Source organism: Lytechinus variegatus, chromosome 8 (assembly GCF_018143015.1).
Source record: "Lytechinus variegatus isolate NC3 chromosome 8, Lvar_3.0, whole genome shotgun sequence".
In the NCBI taxonomy this organism is placed as follows: domain Eukaryota; kingdom Metazoa; phylum Echinodermata; class Echinoidea; order Temnopleuroida; family Toxopneustidae; genus Lytechinus; species Lytechinus variegatus.
Genome location: NC_054747.1, coordinates 9,748,498 through 9,771,387, shown reverse-complemented (window position 1 = coordinate 9,771,387; position 22,890 = coordinate 9,748,498). Strand labels below are relative to the sequence as shown.

The 22,890-nt window shown below is 39.2% G+C and overlaps 1 protein-coding gene across 1 annotated transcript in view; it reads left to right on the top strand.

The window, feature by feature from the left end:
• The window catches only part of LOC121420630 (zonadhesin-like), a 45,527-nt gene that overhangs the window by 7,300 nt on the left and 15,337 nt on the right, over positions 1-22,890 (top strand). The window contains exons 5-16 of the mRNA XM_041615294.1: positions 1,277-1,435; positions 2,108-2,323; positions 2,978-3,364; positions 3,963-4,291; positions 4,742-4,897; positions 7,323-7,479; positions 8,463-8,651; positions 10,075-10,277; positions 11,951-12,131; positions 12,315-12,637; positions 12,884-13,039; positions 13,760-13,907. Coding sequence (XP_041471228.1) covers positions 1,277-1,435; positions 2,108-2,323; positions 2,978-3,364; positions 3,963-4,291; positions 4,742-4,897; positions 7,323-7,479; positions 8,463-8,651; positions 10,075-10,277; positions 11,951-12,131; positions 12,315-12,637; positions 12,884-13,039; positions 13,760-13,907 — 2,604 coding nt within the window. The remainder of the gene's footprint in view (positions 1-1,276; positions 1,436-2,107; positions 2,324-2,977; positions 3,365-3,962; positions 4,292-4,741; positions 4,898-7,322; positions 7,480-8,462; positions 8,652-10,074; positions 10,278-11,950; positions 12,132-12,314; positions 12,638-12,883; positions 13,040-13,759; positions 13,908-22,890) is intronic.

The window sequence follows — 22,890 nt, the reverse complement described above, 5'->3', positions numbered from 1 at the left end:
CTGAAAGCGCTGTGCAGGCGCGGATCCAGGAGGGGGCCGAGCCGGGCCCGCCCCCCTATTTTTGACAACCTGCAGAAAAAGTGTACTCTTTACCTTGATAGAAACTACGAAACACAGAAAGAAAAGTAAGAAAGAGGTATTTTACCCATGATGTGTAATTTACTGCCTCGTAACGACCGGCCCGACCCCGAAAGGATACAAAAAAAGGTGAGGGGAAGAATTGGAAAACATACTTTATATATATTTTTTCGCTCGCGCTTCGCGCTCGCATTGCCTGTGTAATGAATCCCAATCAAGATGGTTAAATGACACTAATATATAACCAATATTTTTATATACAATATATCCAGTTCTGATATCAATTTGCACACAATTTTTTAGCTCGCACATCAAGCTTTCAGTATTTTGTTTGATTTACACAAATGTGTATCAAAATGTTCAGCTCGCGCTGCGCGCTCGCATTGCTTGATTTGTGAGAAACCTATGCTGTGGAAATTACTACCAAAATTTGTCAAAATGTTCCTTTATCATGTCAGTATATCAAAAAATTAAGCTCATGCTTCGCGCTCGCATTTAATTGTTTGAGACTCACAGCTTGTTTATTTAAATAGAAACGCGCTTAGACTGTTCATTTTTTTTAGGTCGGAATATCATAGATTTTGAACTCCCGCTTCGCACTCTCATTATTTAATTGGTGATACTTGTATCCTCTTCATTAATCACTAAAACAGTCCTAATTGAGTCACTTTTCACGTTACTATATGATAAAATTTCGGCTCGCGCTTCGCGCTCGCATTGTTTAGTCGGATACTTATCTTTGTTTATGATTATAAAAACTGCTCTGAATCTTCAGCTCTAAGGACATAAAGTATCGAAGATTTTTAGCTCGCGCTTCGCGCTCGCATTATTTATTAAGACCACATGAGATACCTTATATTGTTTATAGCAATAAACACTAACATATACTTAAAACTTCAGTCTTTAGTTAGGACTATACCCCTGAAAAAAAAACCAGATTGTAGCGGCCAATCGAGAAAAATGTTGATCAAAATATTTTTCAGCCCCCCCCCCCTATTGGCGAAATCTGGATCCGCCCCTGCTGTCGGGGAGGAAATGAATAAAAAATCACAATCAGTCAGATGATCATTTTTTATATAATTTTTTTTTTTTTTTTTTTTAGAAACGTTTAGAGGTGGGGACTGAAGCCACAAGCCCGTTTCTTAGGTTCATGCCTTGGTTATATGAATAACCCTTTATTTACTTTCATTGCATATAGATATCTCGGGAAACGAACTTGGTTGCGGAGGGCGTATCGAACTGAACGGAAACACTGTACTCGAGGCCCCTTACAACAACCACATAAGGCCTTTCATAGGAGGAGGATACATGTCTTGCGTGTGGACTGTAGTGGCACCAGATGACCGCAGGGTCCGAGGTATTATCTAGGAGGAAATTTTCACTTTTTTGTTAAGAGTCTATTATTGCTGAGGGCGTAGGATCCATGTAGGATAGGGCAAGAAGAAAAGAAAGTCCATATTTTATTTCATTCATGCATAATAAGCCATTTCTTTAAAAATTACGTTATTGTAGTAGAACACTTGATTATTTTCATGGGTTTAAAAGGATATGACTGTGTTTTATCCTTGGAATAATGGAATTGATCAATTGGGTGATGATTGTGATAATGAACGGAATGATTTAAGAGAAACGTGTGGGATAATGTAAGAGGACCATCAACATACCTTTAAAAGCTAAAGCGAATCTAGTCTCTATAATCACACTCTGGAGTGATACTATGGATCAATTCCTTTGGATTTACTTGCACATCCTTGTAGAGTGCATTATGCCTCTCTTTGGAGTGAACTGCATGCTCATTTTGACACATTGACATATGCATCAAAAGAAGCAAATTTCACTTCATAAAGAGTGAGATCGTCTCACGTCGAGACGAGTGTGATTAGGGAACAGAATAGTTTCTTTTGTATCTTGAGAGTAACGTGGTATATAATGAATATATTATATGTATTAAATAAATGTAAAACGGCGAAAAGATAAATATGCAATATTGTTTAAACCGATCACAATTTTCCACTTACTAAACACGAAGCGACGTGGACAAGAGTAGATACATTGGATGAAAGAGTCGGCATCTTCGACCATGAAACGCTCTCTGAGGACCACGAGGTAACGCGACTCCAAGGCCTGATCGACTGGCGAATGCCTGCCTTCACATCGATCGGTAATGTCATCGTCGTGTATCTTAGGCAAGACGCCTTCCAATTCGTCATCGGAAATGGATTTAGTCTTCAACTGGAACCAACAGGTAACTCAGTTTCTACTTGACAAATTCGTAACTCCCCAAAATGAATTAGCAAAATACACCTTTTGTAGTCAAACGAAATTACTTTCGTTTGGTGTAACTCACGGACCAATGGTATGACGTATTAGATTTGGTTGGTCTGAAAGAGGTTTCACCGGTGTCACAATTCCATTAGAACAGTTGTGATGATCCGGCATCTTTCACAATTGAAGAAAAGGAAAGAAAAAACAATACTGGAACACTCTCTCTAAAAAAAAATCCTCCATGGACTTGCAATAAGGAACCACCATGCCAACTACCATGACCTTTTCATATCTCTTCACCATTTTGACCTCAGGCAACAGCAAAACCATATATTGGAATCAAAAGGATATCATTTAAGGTTGCTATTTTTACATGTTTCTTATATTATAATAAAAGTTGGACACATTCACTTATCACTGATCATGAAAACCTTGTCAGGCGGGGGGGGGGGGGGGGTGGTGCAACAATACTTTTTGCCAGTCGCTTTTCTAACAATCATAGAAAAGCCACCAAACTCCAACTGTCTCATGATATCCAGGTGTCAGTAGATTGAAATGATCGATAGATATTTAAAGTGATATTAGACTAGGAACAACTTAAGTGCATTTATCCAAACGATATTCTGTTCCTCAGACGGTAACAACGCCAATCCTGGTTGCGGTGGCTCTCTCGTTCTTGCCGAAGGAACTTTACCAACAGCGAACATCCGCTCACCTTACGACCCAAATCGTCCGGAAACTTCAGACTGTAGCATAATGTGTTGGTGGTTTATTACTGCTCCGTATGGCTCTCAGGTCCAGGTCGACATCAATGACGTTACGACGACCACGAACGAGAGAGTGAGGATCACCGATGGGGCGACGCCTTCGAACAATCCTTCGTTCGAGCGTACTTTCTCGGGTGCTGGTATTGCAGGGGAAACACTGTTCTCCCAAGCTGGAGGCGTCACCATTGCTCTTGAAGATCTTTCTCCTGAAGGGCCAAACGGACGCGGGTTTTCTCTGGATGTCTCAATTGCAGGTAGATAAATTCAAATTTATTTATTTCACTTCCGTCACACAAAAACAAATTGTAAACCATATAAGAATATAATTATCTGTATCCGTTGCAAAGACGACATCATCCAGTGGGTTTTGTTATCTCCTGTCTTGTTTTCACATGAAAACTTATCAATTTGCAGCGGTAGGATCTTTAAACACACATGACTAAACATTAAGGTTTTATATGCTGTCGTAACCCCCCCCCACCTGCTTTGCGTAAGAACACCAATCATGCTAAGCGGTAAAAACATTTAATAGACTGAAATACACATCTGAATCCATAACATATAATTTCGTGTTCTGTGTACAGTTGTTGAGCAGCAGAAAACATAACATGCGTTTATGGTCCTATATGTTTTTGTTGTTGTATTGTTATCGCGCCAGAACCATGGTATGGCTGAAAGATGTTTTTCCAGATTTTGACGAAAATTGCTATAGGCCTAGATGTTTTGAATATCACAGAGAGCCAAATGATGATTGAGGCTCGCATCACATTTGGCAACCAACTGAGTTAAACCAGAACTTTCGACCCACCATGGTTTGACCATCGTAATATTTACACTTACTTTTTCCTCAAGGACCTGGGTACTGCGAGATCATGGGAGACCCCCACTACACTTCCTTTGACGGGAAGCGATTCGACTTTCAGGGCGACTGCGAATACACCCTGCTGAAACCGCGCTCTCCTGAAACTGACGAGTTACCTGACTTCCATCTCTATGGGAACAACGTGAGATCTAGTCCTTCATCAAGGGTCTCCATCCTGCGGCAGATTTTCCTGACTTACAACGGCACGACCTTCTCCGTCGGGCAACCTTCGGGGCGGACTCTTCGTGTTGATGGCCTCCAGGTCACGGCCCCTGTAAATCAGAATGGCGTGTCCATTACCTACGCATTTCCACTTATAGTAAGTGGTCAAAAATAGAATGAAAAATTCTGGGTGTTTTCATAAAGAGTAAAGTTTCATGAAGTGTTGTGCTTTAAGACCAACATGAACATTATACATCAAACAAGTGCCATCATTCATAAATGATTCGTATTTCATACCTTGTCCATCATTAACATGGCAATATGATTCTAATCTTAAAAGCCCCGAACATATCATATTTATGTGTCTACCAATGTGTTATATATGGATTTTTGTAGGCCTTTTTATGACGACTACAAATTTGTCCACGTTCAATTTTTCCATAAATGGAACTTGATAATAGTGTGCATGACCATCAAACTAGTTATTCCAATAGCTTTCACATTCCTTTAACGAGAGTGTCAATACTATTTTCCCAATCGTCCTATAATTTTGCATCCTTATTTCAAACACATGTGAAACATCTTGAAAATCTTAATTCATAAACAGATCATCGAAACAGAATTCGGACTCAGAGTAACGTACGACGGTTCTCACTTCGCAAAGGTGTACCTCAGTCCGTCCTTCTACGGTAAGACGTGTGGCTTGTGCGGAAATTTTGACGGCAACCCTGATAATGACTTCACCCTGCCAGATGGGACAGTGGTGAGTTCTGAAGATGTCAATCCACTTCTAGCCCAGGGGCCCGTTTCACAAAGGACTTGCAACTGTTGTAACCTTGCCACTATGGCAACTACTATGATAACCTTGATTCTGATTGGCTGCTGAGCCCTGTTACCATGGTACTTGCCATTATGGCAAAGTTACCACAGTTGCAAGTCCTTTATGAATCAGGCCCCTGGGCCCCGTTGCATAAAAAGTTACTATTATGGTAGCTTTGCCATCATAGCTACCATGGTAACGGGTGTATTCACGGGGATCAGCAATATGAAGTCCAGTTTAACTTAGGCCATGGTCTAAATGGCCATGTGCATCTTGAAAATCTTAATTCATAAACAGATCATCGAAACGGAATTCGGACTCGAGTAACATACGACGGTTCTCACTTCGCAAAAATGATGGGAAGTCAAAAGTGGCAAAATTGTATCGTGTCACCTTTTCTCTTGATTTTAATTATGAAGAAACTATTATCAACTTTCAACACAGAATGGTTTGAGTGCCAAATGATCTGATAAATTGATCACATACTGCTAGTGATTTGTGTCATAATTTGCTCTACATAAGACCTTTTGATTATGGCTCTCAAGGGGGAGGGGGCAATCAATACGCCCCCTCTTGAATCCGCCACTGTCTACAATATAGGGCTTTGTCCTCTCTTTTGTGTTTTTTCTTCTTTTTATCATCATAATAATAATAATACATAGCATTTATGAGGCGCCGATCTATCTAGTTGCCAGTGGCGCACTATATATTACCCCGGCTGTAGCTCCAGCTGCTAAACTTTTTTTTTTATATAGTACATGCATAACCTGTTATTTATCTGCTGTAGATTCTGGTGCGGAATTGTTTACATGGACGATGCCAAGAAATATTATGCGCCTCAACCTGATTAAACTTTTGGAAAATACAATCTAATCAATCAATTATATTTTTAAAAGTTCTTTATCAGAATTCTCTGTGCTCTACAATGCTGCGGCATTACCACCTTGGCTTAAGCGGAGAAGCTCTCGGGGAACGACCCCCCCCCCTTTATCCACACCTGTAGCAGTTGTAACATACCTCGTCCAAAAAGGTTGAAATAACCTATATAGATATCATATGTATCTCTACTATATGCAACATGTACAATGGAAACCAATATAATTAGGTATATAGTAGAAGATCATCGTCGACGGTAAAATGCCAATTCATCTACTGCCAACAAATCCACTCACCACATGGTCTACTTTTATTTAGTCTAATGCCAATCCGTCCTTCAACATTTCGTCTCACAACCATTTGTTCCAATCATCACTTCGCCTAATCACCATTTCGTCTCATAACCAGTTGGTCTAATATCCATTCCCTTTTCATTCATTTTGCACAAATAACACTAAGTCCAATTAGACTAAATGGTACATGGACTAAATGGCTCTTGGGCCAACTGGTTATTATACCAAATGGTGAGTGGACGAATTGGCAGTTAGACCATGTGGGTAGTGGACGAAATGATAGTTGACGAGTTGGCAATTGGACGAATTGGCTTTAGACGAAATGGAAATAAACCTCGTCAACTTGGCTATTTTGTTTCAGGGGTAGATATGAAAACATCATTGGCTTTGTCTAGACTGTACATAGTAAATCGGAAGAACACATGGATAATTATATATACATACATCGTAATAAACTCGAATGAATGGCTTATTTCCTCTTGAAAGCTTTAAGTGGAACCCGATCACAAGGAGACAGTAAGGCTTGACAATCCAATATCGGCCTTCTCCATCTTTGGTGCGTACTGCATAATGTGTGTTTGGTGTGTGTGTGTGTGAGGGTGGAATAGCGAGTGTGTGGATAGTGATGTATATAGGAATATGAAGATGTGAGCACCATTCCATATGTAATGCATATCTATGAAGTATGAGACCTACACTGTGGGGCCATGTGGTGTGGGTGTGGACGTGCGTTGGTTTGTGAGGGTGCTCGTATGTGCGTGTTCTTAATGTGCAGGCCTACGTCGTGTTGTTCCCTGACATTTGCTCCGGCGACAATTGCCCCGATAGAAAATCTGCACATTAAGCGAAACATAAAACCTAACCTCCAAGACTAAATAAACAATATCTTTAGATTATTCCCAACCAATTTACAATCCTAGCTCTAACCCCAAACCCTCTTAGATATTTCATTCATTTCATTCATTTATTTCATTTTCAACAAAATATAAATCAAATAAAAACAATCATAACAAGTCAAGATATTAACGACGGAGGAAATGTCGCAGGAGCAAATGTCGTGTCGCCGGCCAAGACTGTGAGCAGGATTTCCATTCTACCGTGATATTTCAATGCATGAGAAACAGAAATTGTCCCAAAGTGGCTATAAGGGGTTAATATAGTGAAACGATATTTAACTTCATTTGGTTACCCTTATATAGACCGATGACGTCAACCTGTTCGGTTTCAAGTGGAGTACAAACGAGGAATTCTGTGTCTTGAGTTCTGACCCAACTGATGATCCGTGTAAGAGAGATACTGCCCTAGCCAACCGGATAGAACGGACTTGTTCAATCTTTGATCCTGATCGTAACGAAGGTAGGCCAGCTGTGAACGCACCCTATGATTTTTCAAATAGTGAAAAAATATGAAAATATGAAACGGGGAATTTGAAACAACAGCATTAACAGGTAAACATTACTACAGTCGCCACTATCAAAATAGCCTATTGTCGCCCCTAAATGTTGCCAAAGACAAAAGTCTGTACTACACCAGGAACCACCAAATGGATTCTCTATCCATTTTCAGCTTCCATTTGTCATGTTTGCAGCTGCAGGACTTTTTCACGTCAATATATTCGAACGAGCAAGGATGAAAGGGGGAAAATATCCTCTTTATTTCTTATCCACCAGAATATCTATCAAGAGTTCTAATTATGCTAAATCTAGTGAGATAGTAATCCACGAGTGTGTTCTTTATGCTTTTTTCTGTTCCAATGCCGAATTCATGCTAAATTCCCAGAAAATCAAACTAGCTAGATTTTAAAGAATAGTGCGAAGAATGGCTCTACGAAGGTAAAACAAAAATAGTATGCTAAAAGTTAAAATTCTACTCTGGCCCGCGCGGGCCTACAAAAATGGTTATAATTACCAATGGTAGAAGGTGGTACTGTCTGTAGAATGATCAGAGGTACTCGAAATCAATGAAAAATATAATGACATGAATTTAAGGGGGAGGGGAGGTTTCCTGAGACATCGGACATGGCTGCTCAGTGGTAGAGCGCCCGCCCGATGGACGGAAGGTCGTTGGTTCGATTCTCGGGCGAGGTATACCTTTTACCTGCAACCACAGACATGTCGATGGGACCTTCTGCGTTCTTGCCAGGCGCTTGGTGTATTCGAATCATGATCAGAATAGAGACGGGTCGAATCATGTAATAGGTCCATGGTTAAATTAACATTATTTTCTTACGCAGGGCCCGCTTGGAGAACAGTATCTGTTCATAAGAGCTTAAGTGGCTATACTGTAAAAATAAGAATCATAATTATCATTAGTATCATTATTATTATTATCGAATACAGGTATTTTCGGAGACTGTTCAAACTTCGTTGATCACTTCAATTTCTACACCTCGTGTCAATTCGACCTCTGTTACACACACGAATTGAACAAGGTCGTCTGTGCCAGCGTGCAGGAATACATAGTACTCTGTCAGGCCAGGAACCCTGGTGTTGTTATTGGCGAATGGAGAAACTGGATTCCACAGTGTAGTAAGTCCAGGTTTCATACAGTGGCAATCGTCCCTATTACATTTAAAGAAGTGGTAAAACGAAAAAAAGTAATAGGTGAGAAGGCATATTGCCAATTCCTTTGCTGCCAACTCGTCCACTCATCGCCTGGTCTACTTTCATTTGGTCAAATACTTTTCCGTATATCATCATTTTGTGTACCAGCCAATTGGTCCAATAACCATTTGGGTTAATCATCATTTCGTCTAATCACCAGTTTGTTTGTGACCATTTCGTCTCATAACCAGTTGGTCTAATATCCACTTTATTTTCATTCATTTTGCACAATTAACATTTAGTCCAATTAAACCAAATGGTATATGGACTAAATGGCTATTAGACCAACTGGTTATTAAACGAAATAGTGAGTGGACGAATCAGCATTTGACAAATTGGAAATAAACTGATGAGGTTGGGTTAGAAGAAACAATTATGCGGAATTTGGGTCGTTTGAATATATAATACCTTTATTGTTTAATTTAGAAAAATGACGTCAGATTTTTTTTGGGTCATCTGAATGACCCCATTAAAATATTCAGGCAACTCTTTATAATCTGTATGATTTTATTAGGTAAGGAGAGGGGGGGGGGGGGCATTGGCTTCCTGTTGTACCAGCTCGAAGACGAATACGAATAAAAGGCCTTTACGCAGATAGTAAGGGCAAATATGACACAAAAGAATTAATGTTTCAATGTTAAGATGCACGTACTGAACCCATTTTCAGCTCTTAATTTAAAGACATCTTATTTTTTATTTTCTTATTTGACATATTTCCCTGCTGGGAGGAAGGGGGGGGGGGGGTGTCGAAAGGTGTGTCAACGGTGTGTTCTCAGAGTTTGATAGTGCAATGATATCCACACGGTAAAAAAGGCTCAAATTGAAGACAATTTCACACTGTGGACATCTCTACAGTGGAGTGTTCACAGTGTGTCCACATATTGGGACTGTGCGCAAATGTGATGCACACTGTTAGATATGCTCAATTTCAACAGTGTGACGGTGACCTACCACTTTGAACACACTGGTCCGTATTCTGAAGTCAGGTTTAACTTAAACTCAGGTTTAATGTTGGGGTTTAAGTTAAGGAAGACAAAAGGGTCAAATCTTTATTAAGTTGTAAGTTTCTTATGTTAACTGTGCTCTTTCCTGATTCATCGATGGTGAAGGCAATCATCTATTTATACTTCCTATACAATTATAAATGATTTGAGAGTCAAATGAGATGAAATATTATACCTTTATTGTTAGTGATTTATGTGGCAATTGGCTTTCCATACTTAAAGCACAACTTTAAACCAGGGTTTAAGTTAAACCCGACTTCAGAATACGGCCACTGTGTGACACTGTGTTCTTTCTAGCAGGGAAGGGATTCCTTTAGAATAAAAATCTTTTCACTTCTTTGCAGCTTTTGATTGTCCCGAAGGGACGGGATATCGGATGTGCGGAACGGCCTGCCCGAACACATGTGCCGACCCCACCGCGGCCGACAACTGCCCTCGCCCCTGCCACGAGACCTGCCTTTGTCCCGATGGCCTCGTGTTGGATGGAGAAAAATGCGTCGAAATTGCTGATTGTGGATGTACCTTGCCCAACAATGTCTACATTTCTGTAAGATTTTTCTCTTCCACACTTTCCTTGTTTTAATGGATGTGGCGGGGTTTGGATATGAAATGGAATGTAGTGGATAAGGGGGAGGTCAGTGAGTTGAAAGATATCTCCTTGAGGCCTGACATTCATGACATTACTTGACATTGACATTACCTATGAAGCAATATTGAACGAAGTTCTGAGTTGTTATTATCACATGGGCATTGTAGAAACGTATTTTTTTATCGAAATTAAAGTTCAAGTCCACCTCAGAAAAATGTTGATTTGAATCAATAGAGAAAAATCAGACAAGCACAATGCTGAAAATTTCATCAAAAACGGATGTAAAATAAAAAAGTTATGACATTTCAAAGTTTCGCTTATTTTCAACAAAATAGTCATATGAACGAGCCAGTTACATCCAAATGAGAGAGTCGATGATGTCACTCACTATTTCTTTTGTTTTTTATTGTTTGAATTCTACAATATTTCAATTTTTACGAATTTGACGATTAGGACCTCCTTGCCTGAAGCACAAAATGTTAAAATAATTGAATTCCACGTGTTCAGGGAGGAATGAAACTTCATTTCACATGACAATGACGAGAAAATAACAATATTCAATATTTCATATAATAAAATACAAAAGAAATAGTGAGTGAGTGATGTCATCAACTCTCTCAATTGGATGTAACTGGCTCGTTCATGTAACTATTTTGTTGAAAATAAGCGAAACTTTAAAATGCCATAACTTTCTTATTTAACATCCGAATTTGATGACATTTTCAGTGTTATGCTTGTTGAATTTTTCTCTTTTTATTCAAATCAAGTTTTTGTTAAGGTGGACTTGTCCTTTAAAGAAAAGAAGAATTGATGGCGAGTAGAGTTTCAGTTGCATTATACTCATTTAAATCCACACATGGCCAACCCCATTCTGATTTATTCCTCAATCAGAGTTCTTATCTCGTTTCTATCGGTTTTAACATTCACGGCATGGTTACCATCCACAGAAAGAATGAGGCTTTGAAAGCCAGGTCCCGTTTTCGGTCCTTATTACATACCGATTGCTCACAATTCTCCATACATTTCGGAAATTTTCTACCGAATTCCACGATCATAATACGACCGACTTAATTGTTAACAACCCAATTTTGTTCGTTTCTGCTTAGGTCACACGTACGGCCAATTACAGTAGCTGCGGATGCTAATACCTAGTTTCCTCTGTCACGATTTGCGCAACGGTCTTGAACGTAGAGTAATCGTAGTGATCTTATCAGATCATTAGTGGCAATCGCATTCATTCATGGTGGCTCATTGGTAGAGCATCCGTCTAATGAACGGGAGGTCGTGGGTTCGATCCCTGGCCGAGTCATACCAAGGACTTATAAAATGGGACCTTCTGCCTTCTTGCAAGGCGCTCAGCATTTATATTGGAGAAGGGTAACAATAACATATTATGTTATGCAGAGCCCGATGGAAGAGCAGTTTTCTAGCTGAAGTGGCTACCCTTTTTATTTTTTATTAATTTTTTTTATCGTAGAAAATCTTTGAATGTTTCAACAGTTTTTTTGTCAGTTACGAAAGGCAATCATGGCGTAAATCGTGACAATTAGGAACTAGGTACCTAGGTACGAAGCTACTGGAAGTGGCCGTGTGACCTAAGCATTGCGAACGTGTATTTTGGTCTTTTCAAGTCTGGAGAAGTCTGGATCACACCGGACACATGCGAAGAAAGATGCGACTGTCAAGGAGGAATCTTGACGTGTGAACCTCTAGGCTGTGGGGATAATGAGGTCTGTGCCGTGAGGAATGGAGTCAGAGGATGCTACTGTCAAGATAACTTCATTCTCAATCCGAGTGGGGAATGCGTACGAGGTATTACTCTGACTAGTTCTTTACGATTTTAACTGAATTCCTTTCGCCGAACTACCGTACTTTCCCGTGCTTAAGCCGTGCGGGGAGGTAGTCGTGAATAAGTATTTTTGAGGGTGATAGATGATGTTCTTTCTCATATTGCCTCATTGTTGAGTTAATTTTGAATATTTATTAACTTATCAGCTCCCGCTGTCTGCACGATCTCCGGTGACCCTCACTACCGGACCTTTGACCGGTTCTACCACCACTTCCAAGGCGACTGTATGTATACCCTGGTAAAACCATGTCAAGCCTCTGATCTCTTCCCGGACTTCCACATCTGGGGTGACCCGGTCAAGACCCACCCATCTGCCACTGTCTCCTGGTTGCGGAAGGTCTTTCTGCTTCTAAACGGCACCACGTACACACTTGGTCAAGGCATGGCTTTCCTTGTGGACGGCGTGGCCCAGTCAAACATCGATTATCGGGATGGATCCGTCCACGCTTGGGCGGATTCTCGGTATCTGGTAGGTTATTCCTAATATTGTCCGTGTCGCTAAAGGCCTGTTGTTTTCTCTACAACATTGTCAGAACAGGTTTTGTTTTTTTCATTGATAATGATAATTACAATGATAATAATAATAATGATAATAATGATAAATGATAATTGTTCTGCTGAAGACAGTGAAATCTATTGTGAGTTTGTTAATGGTTTATTTTCTGACAGATATAACATAATTTTTTTTCGCAACCTAACACTAATACATTTGTAGACCCTGGAGACGGAATTTGGAGTAAGGATTCAATTCAGCGGAGGATCTTTGGCGGAAATATCTGTTTCTTATGATTTTTGGAACAATACCTGCGGACTTTGTGGTAACTTTGATGGTATCAGTACCAACGAATTCACAACCAGTGATGGAACTTTGGTAAGAAGTATATCATTGACATTGACATTTCTAGGTACGTTGATAGAAGCGACATTAGGGAGCTTTCGCAATGCCAGTATGTTTTCAAATGCCCTTCATGGCAAAGACCAACCGAGAGGTCTTTGTGGAAATTGATGAATCAAAACTGCAGGTTCGTCCTGGGGAGCGTTTCATCAATATTTTCATCCGACAAGTTGTCGGATCTGACATATTTCCATGATTTTGATTGGCTGAGAGGCACTGTTCCTATGGTAACTGTCGGATGAAATGGGACTTGTCGGATAAAACGTCCGACAAGTCCTTTCATGAAACGCCCCCCTGGACTCTGGAAATACGACAATTATGCAATTTTTCTTCAGCGCCGAAACTTAAGACGAAACTTCTATCCAGGCTCACCAATTTCCGACGAAGGTCTCTTAGCAGTTCATTGTGAGTTGACTTGCATTTTCAATACATTTACTGTGTTCCCAAATACGTTCCCTATTGTAATTATGTAGTATTATGAAACGTATCATGCCATTATTGCAATCAATGTAGTTGGAATGCAGAAGATTTCACTTTCTTAACATACAGAACATGTTTAGGTTACCGGGATAGGTTATCACACGAGATATACATTTTCATATTTATCTGTAAAACTTTGATGACTATATTTATTCAAAAGATCCGTAAATGTATCTTAGTCTGCCCTCTCTTTCTCCCTCTCTCTCTCTGATGTAGACAGGGAACGTTGATGAGTTTGGTAATAGTTGGCAGACAGGTTCCGAGGAATGTCAGGGCATAGATACCCCTCAGAATCCGTGTGACGTTGACCAAGACATGAGAACAGCAGCTGCCCGAGCTTGTAACAACCTCCAGAATATAAATGGTAGTGATGCATCATAACCTCGTTTACTGAGCTAACCAAATGTTATATCTATAAGGATAGCCAAATTCAATGTGACGCAAACTTTTACTAGACCATCAATCTACTAGAATACTGAAGCGATGACGTCAGTTGCCATGGTGTCATGGCGGCCTGGTCGTATCAAAGCACGTGTTTCTCCTAAGAGAAAATGGCTTCTATCGGATTTTGATCGTTTGCAACCCACTTTTAGACGAGCTAAAGTTATACAAAAAGTGTACAGATGATCGCCAGCTTCGACTTTGTTTAGAACCAGCCCGCCATGACTCCATGACAACTGACGTCACATTTCGATACTCTATATCACATTAAATCGGCTCTAAATGCTCGGTCCCACAGCACTTAGGGATGCAGAGAGGATGTAAAACGGAAAAGAATCTTGTCATCCGTTGGAAACGTTATTTATCCGTTGTATACTATTTGCATATATGTATTTCATACGCTCTTTATCCATCGAGCATCCGTCTTCTGTGATTTCATAGTTCGCCGACTTGGTCCTTTGTCTAGAGAATGAATACATTTTGTGTCCGTCGGCCAGTGGGACCAGGCCTTTAGCTGGCTGGATATTGAAATACGGAACCACTGCCGTATGTACACAGTGTGAACAAATTATTGACACTTTTATCAGGGAATTATAAGAAAAGATCTTACCAAAGTCTGTATGGGTAGCTAAATGTTAAGCAAACTTCTATTAACTAGATATTAAATCTAAAATAAGATTTAGCTCTAAAATCATTACAAACTGTCTGGAAATAATACAATATAGATAGATAAATGGTTTATTAAAAATCAAGACATCATCGCGGCTAAGGCCGAATTGCGATGTATTACAAGGTAATATTGATAAAAAAATATATTCAAACAGTAACATAGATAAAAAAAAATAATACAAAAAAAAATGACACGGATAAAGTTTTATATTGAAACTAATTGTGTTGTAGAATTGTAGAAGAAAATATTAACTTAAAGTGAATTGTGTGTCTAGGAAATGAATAGTGTGTATGCCATTGTAGTATTCAATTGTAATAAAATCGGAAACTATTAACAAATTAACAGGAAACATTAAACAAATTGGCAAGAGTAGTAAAGGTGTACGTATAGTCACATAACTAATCCCTATTGTTCTAAACAATAGAAATATGAATTATAATCCGATTATAAAAAATTAATCCGATTATAAATATGAAATATGGAAATATGGAAATATGAAAATATGAAATATGAAATATGGATTATAAATTATGGAAATATGGATTAAAATTAAAACAATAAGATTATAAATTATGGATTATAAATTATGGAAATATGGATTATAAATTAAAACAATAGGATTAAAAAAAGATGGGCGGTCAAGTGACGTCACGAAGGTGTGACGTCATAGAGTGACGAAACCTGAAAACAAATGACGTCATAGTGGATTGCACAACATCGATGACGTCATGTCCATACTCAAAAACAAGAAGAAAGTAAATGGTGACGTCATAGTGGATTGCACAACATCGATGACGTCATGCGCATACTCAAAAACAAGAAGAAAGTAAAGAAACAATAGACAAGTGTCGGACATGTCCAATGACCATACTCAAGAACAAGAAGAAAGTAAAGAAATTAAAAAACATGTCTTGGACATGTCCAAGGGTGACGTCAAGCAATAAAAATGACTTAACCTTGAATAAAAAAGGAAAGTAAAGAAATAAAAAAAACATGTCTTGGACATTCCAAGTGACGTAGCAAGGTTTGGTCAAACACAGAGAGAGTGAGAGAGAGAGAGGGGCTGAGAAAGAAAGAGAGAGTATGGGTTAATGATGAGAGAGGATGGGCAAATGATGACCACAAATACTAACGTTCACTAATTTGTTATGGGTGTGAAACAATAGAATTTTTAAATGGAGGGTAAATGTTTTTCACGATGCTGGGACCGTCAAGTCCAGCCTGACATGTTGACCTTTCCTCTTAGCACGATCCCATGTGGATCTATTCATGGTAGGTTCTTTCTAGTTTACCGATAGAACCGATGGAATCATTCTTTCTTTTGTCATCGGTATGAAACAATAGAATTTAAAATGGAGAGTAAACCATGGCGTCATGCATCTTGCGAAGAACCAGCACGCATATTACGTAATAGCTCTTTATTCCTATTTGAACTGTCATACATGTGAACGTGACTATCAACATATCACTCTGATCAATCAACCAAGTGGGTGGTATATTTCGACTAATCATCACCGTTTATTAATCATGCTCGTTTAACCTCACTTTTTGTTGTATTACGTTGTTCAAAATTCGTAGAATTTATCCCTATTTTTACTTTCCGCTCTTTGATGCCTATTTTGTCACCCCCTAAATTTTATATTCTTCATATTTTTCATCTTAACTTTCTTTAATTACTTTCATTCGTTAAGTTTATTCCATTTCTTCCATTTTTCCCCATTTCTTCAATTTGTACAATTTCTTTCATATCTCCATTTTGTTCATATCTTCCAATATCTTCCTATTCTCCATTTTCTTCATATTCTCCAATTTCTTTATTTTCCTCTATCATTTTCTTCATTTCCTCCAGTTTCTTCATTTTCTTTATTTTGTTCATTCCGTCATACCGTCATACCACCATTCCCGTCATATCACCATTCATACCATCATTTCACCTACCCCTCATTCCATAATTTCTCTCATTTTTCATCTTCCTCGATCATTTTGTTCATTTTTTCCAGTTTGTTCATTTTCTTTATTTTGTTCATTCCGTCATACCGTCACACCACCATTCCCGTCATAATACCATTTCGTCATACCAACACATCGACCATAACGTCATACCATCTTTCCGTCATCCCATAATTTATCCTATTTTTTCATTTTCCTCGATCATTTTGTTCATTTCCTCCAGTTTGTTCATTTTCTTTATTTTGTTCATTCCGTCATACCGTCACACCACCATTCCCGTTAAAATCACCACTCCCGTCATACCGCCATGTCACCAACCCGTCATTATCCAGTTTGTTCATTTTCTTTATTTTGTTCATTCCGTCATACCGTCATTTCAACCTTCCATCAACGTATTTTGGGTGAGATTTTTTTTCATTACACAGGGGATCGAGGGGCCGTGGTGTAGTGGTTCTGACTTTCGCCTTGTAAACAGAGAGTCGTGTACCACGATCTGGCGTTAATCCACACTTTGCCACTCTCGACCCAGGTGCTAATTAGGTACTGGTAGGATGTGAAAGTCATTGACGCTTGTACAGTACTGTGTGTATCTCACCAGCAACTTACTGGAATACTCCCAAGGGAGTGGATAATGTGCACACTTTGTGTGCGGGAGTGACAGATTGAATCCGATGACCAGGGTAATAACATATCTGTTAAGCGCTTAAATACGTCGTTTCAATGTATTAAACGCTTTATAATTGTGGATTATTCTTGTTATTATGATAAACGAACTCCCTTCCAGGGATTGTTGTTAGAAATATGATATACACTGGTAGAATACAATAAAACGAATACCATGGTTGATGCATTGTGATTTCAATTTATCAAATATTTTAATAGTCCAAACCAATATGTTGTCTGCGAAATACATATGTAAAGGGTTTTACTTTTTCATTATATTATTCTTTAGCTCATGAGTCGGAAATACTGTAAACTGTTGTGTATTTTGAAATATATAATTATAATTAAAACAAATTGCATTTATCACAAGGATATATGATTTATAAGTAGATCGCATACAGTAACACATTATTCGACTGTCTCTGTGTCATGGTCTCAGTTATCGCTTGCTTCAGTCCCTCCCATATCTTCGTCACCATCATCATTCTCTTCAGGTTGATACTGGAACAGTCCATCGAATTTTGTCCCATGTCTGGCGAAGACTCTTTGAATTGCTTTCCGGATATTCATACCTTTCTCTACTCTTTCGTTGACATCGGATATGATTTCCTGATTGGTTTGGTCTTCTTCAAGAAAAAAGTTGTGCCTTAAGAAACTGGAGTAGCGGTCAAAAAAGATGCGTTTAATAGCCCACAGTACTTTCACGTGAGCCTTTTCTTTAGCTTCTTCATCACGCATGCCATTGGATATATATTTATCGTACTTTTCATCCCTCAGTTGTTCGGTAGCTGCCATCGCCTCCTCATACCATTCTTGATACGCCAGGTTGTCTGCTGGTTCGTCTTCGTCAGGAATCTCTGTATTTGTAGATTCCTCTTCTTCCTCTGTATCAGAATCACTTGTGTCAGTGTTTTCATCATAGCTTTCTCCAACAATGCTGGAATCTTCATTGTTATCAGTTTCAGTCACATCTCCATCATCTTCCCTTTCAGGGTGTACATCTCTTTGATGCCTCTTCAAGTCGTAGTTTCGACTATACGACCTATCGCACATTGAACAACCGTATCGCTTTACTGTATCGCGAGTATTCATGTTGGCCCAGAGAATTCAAACTTCCAAATGATGAGCTGGAAACAGAACTTTTGCCTTTTATTGCGTTTCAACCTGCAAATGTCAATTTTTATATCGAACGGCGCGTGTTGACGTGACATCTACTCCTCCGCTGACACCGTATACAGAATTGTGAACCGACCAGTGTGTTAAACGGTATGACAGGATCGAAAAAATGACAGAATGATGGAATGACGTGATGGTCGATATGTTGGTATGACGAAATGACGTAATGACGGGATGGCAAAATATTTGTGATATGACGAAATGATGGCATGGCGGATTGGCGGGATGACAGAATGACGAATGATGGTATGACGCAAGGTATGACATGATGGCGGAGTGATGAGATGGCTTGATGATGGTATGACGGAATGATGAGATGGGGGAATGATGGGATGACGGAATGATGGTATGACGGGAAGGGTGATTTGACGGTATGACGGGAATGGTGGTATGACGGTATGACGGAATGAACAAAATAAAGAAAATGAACAAACTGGATAATGACGGGTTGGTGACATGGCGGTATGACGGGAATGGTGGTGTGACGGTATGACGGAATGAACAAAATAAAGAAAATGAACAAACTGGAGGAAATGAACAAAATGATCGAGGAAAATGAAAAAATAGGATAAATTATGGGATGACGGAAAGATGGTATGACGTTATGGTCGATGTGTTGGTATGACGAAATGGTATTATGACGGGAATGGTGGTGTGACGGTATGACGAAACTACGACTTGAAGAGGCATCAAAGAGATGTACACCCTGAAATGGAAGATGATGGAGATGTGACTGAAACTGATAACAATGAAGATTCCAGCATTGTTGGAGAAAGCTATGATGAAAACACTGACACAAGTGATTCTGATACAGAGGAAGAAGAGGAATCTACAAATACAGAGATTCCTGACGAAGACGAACCAGCAGACAACCTGGCGTATCAAGAATGGTATGAGGAGGCGATGGCAGCTACCGAACAACTGAGGGATGAAAAGTACGATAAATATATATCCAATGGCATGCGTGATGAAGAAGCTAAAGAAAAGGCTCACGTGAAAGTACTGTGGGCTATTAAACGCATCTTTTTTGACCGCTACTCCAGTTTCTTAAGGCACAACTTTTTTCTTGAAGAAGACCAAACCAATCAGGAAATCATATCCGATGTCAACGAAAGAGTAGAGAAAGGTATGAATATCCGGAAAGCAATTCAAAGAGTCTTCGCCAGACATGGGACAAAATTCGATGGACTGTTCCAGTATCAACCTGAAGAGAATGATGATGGTGACGAAGATATGGGAGGGACTGAAGCAAGCGATAACTGAGACCATGACATAGAGACAGTCGAATAATGTGTTACTGTATGCGATCTACTTATAAATCATATATCCTTGTGATAAATGCAATTTGTTTTAATTATAATTATATATTTCAAAATACACAACAGTTTACAGTATTTCCGACTCATGAGCTAAAGAATAATATAATGAAAAAGTAAAACCCTTTACATATGTATTTCGCAGACAACATATTGGTTTGGACTATTAAAATATTTGATAAATTGAAATCACAATGCATCAACCATGGTATTCGTTTTATTGTATTCTACCAGTGTATATCATATTTCTAACAACAATCCCTGGAAGGGAGTTCGTTTATCATAATAACAAGAATAATCCACAATTATAAAGCGTTTAATACATTGAAACGACGTATTTAAGCGCTTAACAGATATGTTATTACCCTGGTCATCGGATTCAATCTGTCACTCCCGCACACAAAGTGTGCACATTATCCACTCCCTTGGGAGTATTCCAGTAAGTTGCTGGTGAGATACACACAGTACTGTACAAGCGTCAATGACTTTCACATCCTACCAGTACCTAATTAGCACCTGGGTCGAGAGTGGCAAAGTGTGGATTAACGCCAGATCGTGGTACACGACTCTCTGTTTACAAGGCGAAAGTCAGAACCACTACACCACGGCCCCTCGATCCCCTGTGTAATGAAAAAAAATCTCACCCAAAATACGTTGATGGAAGGTTGAAATGACGGTATGACGGAATGAACAAAATAAAGAAAATGAACAAACTGGATAATGACGGGTTGGTGACATGGCGGTATGACGGGAGTGGTGATTTTAACGGGAATGGTGGTGTGACGGTATGACGGAATGAACAAAATAAAGAAAATGAACAAACTGGAGGAAATGAACAAAATGATCGAGGAAAATGAAAAAATAGGATAAATTATGGGATGACGGAAAGATGGTATGACGTTATGGTCGATGTGTTGGTATGACGAAATGGTATTATGACGGGAATGGTGGTGTGACGGTATGACGGAATGAACAAAATAAAGAAAATGAACAAACTGGAAAAAATGAACAAAATGATCGAGGAAGATGAAAAATGAGAGAAATTATGGAATGAGGGGTAGGTGAAATGATGGTATGAATGGTGATATGACGGGAATGGTGGTATGACGGTATGACGGAATGAACAAAATAAAGAAAATGAAGAAACTGGAGGAAATGAAGAAAATGATAGAGGAAAATAAAGAAAGAATTCACGATCCCGGATGTACTAGAGGACGCACACGCACGCCAGATCTCCCGAATTTGGACTGACAAAACTCATATTTTCGTTGATTTAACATTCGATATCTTCTATTTGGAGTTCAAACCTGATAAGTATTTACTATGAATGTCATCACACGCCAGAAAAAGAAGGGAATCAGTGGGGAAAAGGACATACATTCCTCGGTTTTAAAGCCAAGGGAGAGCCTGGGCGTGGCAGCCGCAGCGCAAATCAACGATATATCGTCTCTAGACGCCAGCGCCCCGATCCTCGGGCAAGCTACGGGTGCGCCCGACAAGGCAGCGGAGATCACTGAAATCAAAGATTTGATTCGTGCGCTGACAACCCAAATGAACAGTAAGTTTGATCGGATTTTGACGGATTTGACTCGATTAACATCAAGCCTAACTGAAACAAAAGAAAAAGTTGAAATGCTTGAATCATGTGTATCAGATTCCTCATCGAGAATATCGCAGATTGAGAAAGACCAGCTACCCAAGGTACAGAGTGACATCCAGAAGATGCGTGAAGATATGGAGGAAAAGTGTCTTCTTCTTGAGATCCACGACAGAAAGGCAAACCTTCTCCTGTATGGTGTTCATCAGTCACCCAACGAAGATGTCTACCAGAAGGCAAGTGAGGTCTTCTCCAGCTTTCTTGGAATCCCCGCGGCAGACGCTTCGAAGATACCACTCGCCAACGCACATCGCCTCCCTAGCAGAATTTCGCCAGTGACCAAGACCCCGCGACCTGAAGCAATCATCGTCCGCTTCGCCCTGATGAAAGACCGCGACAGAATCCTACGTGCCTATGAGAATCCAGGACGTCAGCGTCTTCCAGTAGAGTCACCTTTCGCCAAAGTTTCAATCAGGAGCGATCTCCCTCCGAGTATGAAGCGAGAGCGAAGCAAGTTAGCATCACAAGCATATAACCTGAGAAAATCTCAACAAATGCAAACCAGAATCAAAGTGATAGGAGCTAAGGTTGTTCTACAAACCAGAAAAGCCTCAAGAAACAACGCATCAAATAGCGAATGGACCGTCTGGAGAGAGTAAGTTGATGCTATCATGTTATAAAAAGGAAAATCAAGGAGATAGGGCTTCCTCTATGCTCACTTCTCTAGAAATGATTCTGTTATACCTGGTCAGTGCTGCTAAAACGTAAATGAATCATCTTGAAATATGTTGCTATTTTTTTCTTTCTATTTACTTTATAATCAGCTCAAGATGACCTGAATTTAGATTCATTAGAAAGTCTTCCTAATAACGTTACATCATTCTGTCAAAATTATGATATTGTTTAATTTGATATTCATAAATAGATTAAGCAGTACCTGAATTAACGATTATCTCAAGTCCAGTTTTGCTCCTTCGCTAGTTCATGACAAGGACTTGTGTCTTGACTAGGCCTTGGATTATCAATCAGCCAGTGTGGCGAAATCTCAATCTTCCTTAGCTTAATTTCATATTACATATCACATTATTCAGTCTTGACAGTAAGCTTGATTGGCAACATGAATACTTTGATGCATTTATTTGAAACTGAACTATACTTTTTATTATTCAGATATAGCATTTTTCAGTTTGCAGCTGTATGCTTGGGAATAGTTTTAATATAAACTTCAATGTAAACGTTGAAGATATAGCATGCATTCTAATTTGATACCGAAGTATACCTTTTTATGATTCAGACCATCTCTTTCACACATGCATTTTTTTGGTTGAATATATGAACTAAATATACTTTTTGTATCGAGATTTTTTAGAGCAAACAAACAAATAATTATGTTTTGCATGAGCAAAAGAGAAAAATGTCTTGTTGCAAGGAGGTAAGAATGTAACAAAATGTTACCTTCCCTATTCCTCTGCTGTAGCAACTACCACGTTTTAATACCAACTTTTTGCACTTAATCATGATCAGTTGAATATCA